Source organism: Nicotiana tabacum, chromosome 12, assembly GCF_000715075.1.
Source record: "Nicotiana tabacum cultivar K326 chromosome 12, ASM71507v2, whole genome shotgun sequence".
Taxonomy (NCBI): domain Eukaryota; kingdom Viridiplantae; phylum Streptophyta; class Magnoliopsida; order Solanales; family Solanaceae; genus Nicotiana; species Nicotiana tabacum.
Genome location: NC_134091.1, coordinates 59,279,088 through 59,287,464, shown reverse-complemented (window position 1 = coordinate 59,287,464; position 8,377 = coordinate 59,279,088). Strand labels below are relative to the sequence as shown.

General features: G+C 32.9%; 1 protein-coding gene across 1 annotated transcript; it reads left to right on the top strand.

The window, feature by feature from the left end:
• The first annotated feature begins 2,315 nt into the window (after positions 1-2,315).
• Positions 2,316-8,168, top strand: LOC107778918 (sucrose transport protein). The gene is made up of 5 exons (XM_016599244.2): positions 2,316-2,911; positions 3,574-4,362; positions 6,305-6,368; positions 6,496-6,539; positions 7,546-8,168. Exons 1-5 carry the CDS (start codon positions 2,453-2,455, stop codon positions 7,717-7,719), a joined length of 1,530 nt encoding a protein of 509 aa, XP_016454730.1. The 5' UTR covers positions 2,316-2,452; the 3' UTR covers positions 7,720-8,168.
• The last annotated feature ends 209 nt before the right edge of the window (positions 8,169-8,377 follow it).

The window sequence follows — 8,377 nt, the reverse complement described above, 5'->3', positions numbered from 1 at the left end:
ATAATCGTAATATCGAACTTTATATTAGTAGATTACTAAGAAATATCATATTGTGGATAAGGCCACGTAACTGAAGTCTAATAGATAAAAAAAATAAAAATTGAAGAATAAAAATAAATTAGAGATAAATAAAATAAATATGCAATACTTAAAAAAAATTATTGGCTAACTGAAATAATTTAAGAATTTAGAGCAATAGTTTAAAAATAACATAAATATTTATGCAAGATCAAAATTTTACTTATCTATTTATATTATATTTTGATAATGATATTAAATGAAGTGACAAGTTAATGAAAACCACTTGAAAATGTGATAATACTATATATTAGACATTAAATATATACTTTGAATTATACTTATACTTTGAATTAGTTTAAGTAAATAAATTAAATAGCTAGATAATATAATATTATTGATACATTTAAATGATAAAAAAGTCTCGAGTAAGAGGATAAAGTGTAAAAATATATTAAATTTCAAGAATAAAAAATTATAATTATTGATGATTATTTTAGGAAAAATTATCAAGACATTAAGTGAGTTGGTAAATTAATAAAAAATCATATGACAATAGACATTATTAAGTAATGAGTAATATAATAACTATAAACAAAGAACAAAAAGAGAAAAAAATGTAGAAGGATAAGACATATTTGAACTTGAGATGTAAAACAAAGTTTTAGTAAGAATTTTATTAAAATAATATGATTTAATATGCTCAAACAAGATAGATCACAATGTGGCATGTTTAATATTCTTTAATATTGATCGCAGAATAAGATGCAATTAATAAAATCAAGAGATTATGTTGTTACAAATTTAAAAAGAAAATAAATAGCTTATCCACTACGAGATTTGAAAAATGATTTCATATACTCTTCTTTCTTAATATCTAATGATTATCTATAATTTTATGTGAAAATTAAATAGTAAAGATATTTGCAGATAATCTAAATAATACAAATCATAATTTGACATAATTTGTATGTGCGCATCGCACACATACTAATACTAGTAAATTTAAAATGAGACAAAAGTACTAAAGAATAATTGGGAGAGGAAAAAACGTTCACGTGATTTGCAAATCTAGATAGATAGTATAAGTACAAAAATAGGTCCATTCTCCATATAGTAACTATACATGTATGGTAGCCCAAAGGATTGATCAAGATGATTTGTGTATGCGAGTAAAATCGGGCTCATGATATATTTCGGTCTCCGATAAAATAAGCAAAGCTCGACACATGATGACAGGGGACCGTCGAGGCAAAAGTCTCATAGAGTCAGAATTCGGGGGCATGACGCCCGCCCTCGAGAATATCGGGGTCATGGTTCGGAATCGGTCCTAGCCTTGAACGACTTCGAAGAACATTGTCGGGCAATCAAGCACGGCCAACGGAAGGTCGTTATATCCTTGACCGGTCGGATATCACGGCGGGGATCTCGGCATGTATCGATGAAGAACCGACAATCAGCTAATCAGAGGATTTTTTTACCTTTTATAGAGTTGTACCTAGAGTATGATTCCCCTACTATATAAAGGGGGTCTGATAATTTATGACATCCATTGTAACACGCATTCCAAAGCAATATATTATTATTTTCTCTGTTATTAGCTCTTTCGCTTGTTCATCGGTGCTGGCCATAGCGAGCCCGGATCGAGGGTGAATATTTCACTAAGGTTGGAACTATCCTCCTCGTGTGGTTTGAATCCATTTTATCTTTGTTTGTTCAATTTGACTTAATTTATTGCTTTGTATCAAATTAATTCGTGTATCCTTAAAATCACTTACAAATTTAATTGTTATCCGATTGTGAGGGTAAACAATTTGTACCTACTACCTACATACTAGGTTTATTTTCCTAAGGGCCAATTTTTTATAGTATTACACTACCTACCTAGCATTTTCACTCACCAAACAAATTTTAAGTGGTGAAAAAAAAACATTTAAATGATACCCGTTTTTTAGAAAACTTTTTCACTTATATTTCTCAAACTAAAACTTCAAAATCTACCTTTCCCTTTTTAAGAATTTTCTTTTAATTAACCATTTCTCCTTAAATCCTCAAGGATACAAGATGTACCTCAGTGTATAGTTGACTGTTAATCTCATGAATATCAATGCCTCTTTTAATGATTTACATATAAGAATAAATTGTAACACCCTTATTTATAATAGTACAAGAATTTATTTAAATATAATATTTTTTAAAAAACAAATATTAACAATTAAATCCATTTTCTTAAGGGTGGGGTAGGGGGTGGCAGCTGTGGGGGCTGGTTTTAAAGCCTTTAAGGCCTTGCAACAGTTGCCAGTAGCAGTCATGCATTGCCTCCAAAAAACACTATAAATACCCCTCCACTCTCCCATTCCTTATACATCTAATCCAAACTCTCCACAACCAAAAAACACACATACACAAACACACAGTAGCTAGTTCAGAAAATATGGAGAATGGTACCAAAAAACTTAATGTTTCTTCTCTAGCAGTTGAGCAGCCTTTACCAAAATCCAAGCTATGGAAAATAATAATGGTGGCTTCCATAGCAGCTGGAGTTCAATTCGGTTGGGCTCTGCAACTTTCTTTATTGACTCCATATGTTCAACTCCTTGGTATCCCACATAAATTTGCTTCTTTTATTTGGCTCTGTGGACCTATTTCTGGTATGATTGTTCAGCCAGTTGTGGGTTATTACAGTGACAATTGCTCCTCCCGTTTTGGCCGTCGCCGGCCGTTCATTGCCGCCGGCGCCGCCCTTGTCACTATAGCTGTTTTCCTCATCGGATTTGCTGCTGATCTTGGACATGCCTCCGGTGACCCTCTCGGAAAAGGGTCCAAACCTCGAGCCATTGCTGTTTTTGTCGTTGGGTTTTGGATCCTTGATGTTGCTAACAATATGTTACAGGTAAAACTTTTTTTAAGTCAAATTTCATCTTAGTTTTGATTTTTTAAAAATATATATGGACAAGAAAGTGAGTATAATTTACTTTTCAACCAAAAAAGAAAGTATTTTTGCTAAAACGGCAGTAGAAGACGTCACTCACGGCACACGGCAAACTTGTGTAAGTATGGAGTATAGTTTTCTATTTATTATTTTAATAATTTTGCTCACATATAATTTAGATTGTGAGTAAAATCCAAACCTCCAGCTAGATAATTATTGTAGAAATATATATATTCCGCAGAATTTAGGTACAAACAAAAAAAAATAGATTCCAGAGTATTGGCTAAAAAATAATTTTTGACTGACACCAATAAAATAGGGAAAACATCCCTTTAGATACACAATAATAATTCGGATTGTATATGCACAGACATCCCCACAAAAGTTATGTAATATTACTCTTTACGTTTTCAAAAGACCAACAACTTTATCTCAACAAATATTTTAATAGTGTCTTTTTCACTATTGAATTAAATAATACAAAAAGTAACTGTTGTCTTCAACTTAATTACTCCTATAAGCGTATCGGTTTCTAATTGTAAATTAATGGTAAATTAAAATGATTTGATTGTTTAAATATATTTTACATTCTGTCTAGTGGATAAAACATTTAATTTTTGCAGGGTCCATGCAGAGCGCTATTGGCTGATCTGTCCGGCGGAAAAGCCGGGAGGATGAGAACATCAAACGCCTTCTTCTCCTTCTTCATGGCCGTCGGAAACGTCCTCGGTTACGCCGCCGGTTCCTACTCCCGCCTCTACAAAATCTTCCCCTTCTCTAAAACCCCAGCCTGTGACATCTACTGCGCCAACCTCAAATCATGTTTCTTCATCGCCGTCTTCCTTCTACTCAGCTTAACAATCTTAGCCCTAACCGTCGTCCGCGAAAACGAGCTCCCCGAAAAAGACGAACACGAAATCGACGAAAAAGCCGGCGGCGGCGGAAAATCAAAAGTCCCGTTCTTCGGTGAAATTTTCGGTGCTTTAAAAGATTTACCAAGACCCATGTGGATTTTGTTACTTGTCACGTGTTTGAACTGGATTGCGTGGTTTCCGTTTTTCTTGTACGATACCGATTGGATGGCTAAGGAAGTGTACGGTGGAAAAGTTGGTGACGGGAGATTGTACGATTTGGGAGTGCACGCCGGAGCTTTGGGGCTGTTGTTGAACTCTGTGGTGTTAGGGTTTATGTCGCTAAGTGTGGAGTTTTTGGGGAAGAAGATCGGTGGGGTGAAGAGGTTATGGGGGATTTTGAATTTCGTGTTGGCTGTTTGCATGGCTTTGACGGTTTTGGTTACAAAAATGGCGGAGAAATCGCGGCAGTATGACGCTCACGGCACGCTCATGGCGCCTACCTCTGGTGTTAAGATTGGTGCCTTGACTCTCTTTGCTGTCCTTGGTATTCCTCTTGCGGTGAGTTTTTCTATTTGTAATTACCTCTATTTTAAACATTATTAGTAAAATTATTGCCTCTAATTTCTAGATTATACCAGATCATGCTTGTTATGAAAAAAGTTACTAACTTGATAATATAAAAATATTTCACATAGAATTAAACTCCACAAAAATAAGTATTGATTTCATGGTCAAAAGTTGAGAATATATACTAGAATTACACATTTCGAGGAACATAATGAAACTCATGTTAAATTTGAAGGTAAGCGAGCATAAGATTTTGTAGTATAACCTTTTGAGGATTTGATTATATTTCTTTAAAATTTGGAGTGTGAATTTCATAGTATGATTTATAGATATATCTTTATCCTTGTATGTTTTTAGGTGCTATTCGTCATATGAGCATGAGTAGATGATTAAGTCACAAAGAGTCAAAACTATATTTCATTTTTAGCTGGATACTAGCTATATTTTAGGGTGATTTTTTTTTTCTTTTATTATCTTTTTGTTAAAACATTACATCATATTGAAATACGATTATTGGGTGTGTGCACATGCTTTTGGAATAATTAGCAAGTTGGTTGACTAAGTCCATACATGACAAGAGTGCATTATGATTTTGAGAATCATATTCTCCGAGATGTGGAAAATTATAAAGATGGGAAAGTGTGAAGATAGTGACCAAATTTGACACCTAGTGGAGCTACCAATTACTCTATAACTAACAGAAATTATTTGTCAGTTATACGATCTGGACATGTTGGATATATAGGTAGATCGTAGGTATATTAATTAAACAGATTTATTTGACTAGCTTTGAAAGCAAAAATTGTTTTAATTAATGTTAGCTAATCAATCAAGAGTTCAGAAAAAGATCCCCACACCCCAAATAAAGTCCTCCTTTTGGTCTATTATGTTAAAAGAAAAGAAAATTAGCGCCAAAGAGAAAAGGAATACACCAAAGATTATCTCCTTTTCACTTTTCTAGAGTCAACTAAAATTAATTTTCTTTAGATTTTTTACCATCAATTTATCATCAGAAAAGCAAATGGATATCTGGTTATATTTCTTATAGTAGTGTAAACAATAGCCGAAGGTGTATTTCCAAAGGAAATTCAATTTCTTGAACACAAATGAAAATCTCGAGAAATAAAGAAAAAATAAAAGGAATCCAATATAGGTTATGGTCTTTTTTACCAATAAAAATAATCATGATATATTTGTACGTGGCTTTATAAAAGGCCGCCAAGTCACACGCGTAAAATGTACGTTGTTATAGTGACAAACAAAGGTGTGAGAAACTTTTGCTTCTTTAATGCATCACATGATTTTAGTTTTGATGACTTCTCTTTCGGTTGTGCAAAGTGCAAAAAGAGAACCTTTCATTGCCTCCCCCTAGTAAATTATATATCTTCAAAAAAAAAATTGAAAATATTATTATTTCAATTCCAGCTCTAATTTGATAGGATTTTTTTAGAATTTAACTCTGTTTATTATCACCAAAGTTATCATATTATATTGGTTTATTATAACATCTGCATACCTTAAAAGATTAAAATGCGTTTACACTATGATTTGACACATAAGACTAAAAAATGAGTTATGTTCATAATTCTCTCTTATTATTTCTGCTTAGTACTATTTGTTTATCCCACATAAGGATAACGAGAATCATCTTCTTGCTCATTAGGATAATGGAAGTTTCTATGCAAGATCAAGTAATCCTTTTTTTAAATGCAAAGGATTTTTATATATTAAGACAAAAGCATAGATGCTATGTTCTCTTCCTTTAATTATTCTTTGAAGATAGAAATTCTAACCGAACCTTTTTTACTTTGATATGGTAGATCTTCTCTAAAAGCTTTTCTAGGAGTCTTTTCAAACTTTTCCTCTTCTGACATTAAATTGAGTTACTCATATGAAAATTATTACGTATTAAAATTTTTATTTTCTCTTGCAGGTGACTTTTAGTGTTCCATTTGCTTTGGCATCTATATTTTCTAGTAATGCTGGTTCAGGACAAGGTAAATCATACTATAACTTTATATCCTTAAAGGAAGAAAAAGAAAAAGGAAAAGGAAAAAAAACTTCCAAATAAAGTATAAATATATGTACGATCCTAATATGCTTCCGTCTCTTTAAATTCCACAGGTTTGTCACTAGGAGTTCTGAATCTTGCAATAGTTGTACCACAGGTACTATTTTTATTACTTACCATATTTCTCAATTTCTCATCTGCAATCCTGGATCTCTTTTGTAATTCTAAATTAGTAACCTAAAATTCTAGGGTGGTACAAGTACTAATTTCTAGGAAGTGGATAACGTACTTGTTCTTCTAATTATATATATTCCTCTAGGTTCTGTTATCTTTAACACGAGTCTTGCTTTCATAATTAATGCCTTGTCACAACATATTTCAGCCACAAACGTGTAATCTAAATAGTGAAAAGCCTATGAACATGATAAAGTACTTTAATTGCAAAAGAATAAATACTATCTATTACGTGTATGTATCGGTTAAAGAATCAATTTCAGGTGTAACATTACAATTTAAAAAAATAACGAAATGGGAGAAAAAAAGCCCCACAAATTTTCACCTAGGCCCCTACAGTCTCTGAATGTCTCTGAGTCCTACAAGAAAAAGAGCAACATTCAAATAGGGAATATCACAATTCACAACTGAAGGAATTTGAAAATGACTTGTAACTAAAACGCATTAATATAGGATATGACCAAATGACTATGCTTCATATTCCAGGAAAGATGCTATGCTATGCTATATGTTGTTTGAGTAGATGTGTCTGAGATAAAGAATCTTATTGAAATAGTAATTCCCTTGTCGTATTAGGAGTTATCAAACATAAGTAAAGGGGCAAGAAAACTGAATCAAATCTGTGATATCCAAATCTCTTCTATCTAATCAAACTTAGATTTGAGATGTAGGTGATAACTTGATGCATGAATATCTTAAAATAAGTATAAGTTATATGTATACCGGCAGTTGATCTATTTTCCAAGTTACTATATCAGTCTTGACATAAGAAGTTATCTATTGTTGTTGGTCGACTTAACCTAGGTAGTATAAAAAATGTGTATACACTATCAGTGCAGTGCACGTAACATAAACTTGATCTTTATTAAATTGCTTTAATGAAGAATGCACAATTAGTCTCTAACAATAACTAGTTGTGACCAAAACAGATGTTGGTGTCAATAGTTGGAGGGCCATGGGATGACTTGTTTGGAGGAGGGAACTTGCCAGGATTTATTGTTGGAGCAGTTGCAGCTGCGGCAAGTGGCATTTTAGCACTCACAATGTTGCCTTCTCCTCCTGCTGATGCCAAACCAGCCACCACAATGGGCGGTTTCCATTAAACAATATTAATAATAATAAAAGAAGAAAAAGTAGCCATTACAACTTTTGTAACTTTTTTATTTTTCTAGAAAACATGCATATTATTAGAGAGGCTACTTTTACAAGTGGCCTATGCATGTATTTTCTTTTTATAAAGCTCTCTCTAGAAGAAGAAGGAGGAGGAGGAGGCTCTGTCCTCTGTTCCAAACAAATGGGGTCATGTGTGTGAAGTTGTTTTCACGTTGTGTGTAACAAGAATTAAGTTGTCCAGTATAACATGTCTGGGCAAATGCTTTGTACCTTACTTTTCTTTTTTCTTTGTAATTTTCTTTCTTGGAAGGTAGGAAAAGAGGTGGTCGGCGTGGAGTTGGGGAGGGGTTGGTGAAGGGAGATTAAGAAAACTTGTACTTAAAGTGGAAACAAAATTGATCAATATCTATCTACTACTCCTATCTTTCTTTCTTTCTTCTATCCATCTCTCTCTCTCTCTCTCCTTTTTCTCTTTCTTCTTTTTTACAATTTTTCGGTGGATTGATAGCGCTATTTTGCCTTGTTATAATAAGGGGTCTATTGGTATGATGCATTAGATAAAATAATGTATGTATTAGCTTTGTGTATTAATAATACCTTATTTTCTATGCATTAGTTATGCAATCATTAGTTATACACTTTATTTGG

Coding starts and splice junctions, on each gene's coding strand:
- LOC107778918 (XM_016599244.2), top strand. CDS start 2,453: ATGGAGAATGGTACCAAAAAACTTAATGTTTCTTCTCTAGCAGTTGAG. Junction 4,363..6,304: donor TCCTTGGTATTCCTCTTGCG/GTGAGTTTTTCT, acceptor TTTCTCTTGCAG/GTGACTTTTAGTGTTCCATT. Junction 6,369..6,495: donor TAATGCTGGTTCAGGACAAG/GTAAATCATACT, acceptor TAAATTCCACAG/GTTTGTCACTAGGAGTTCTG.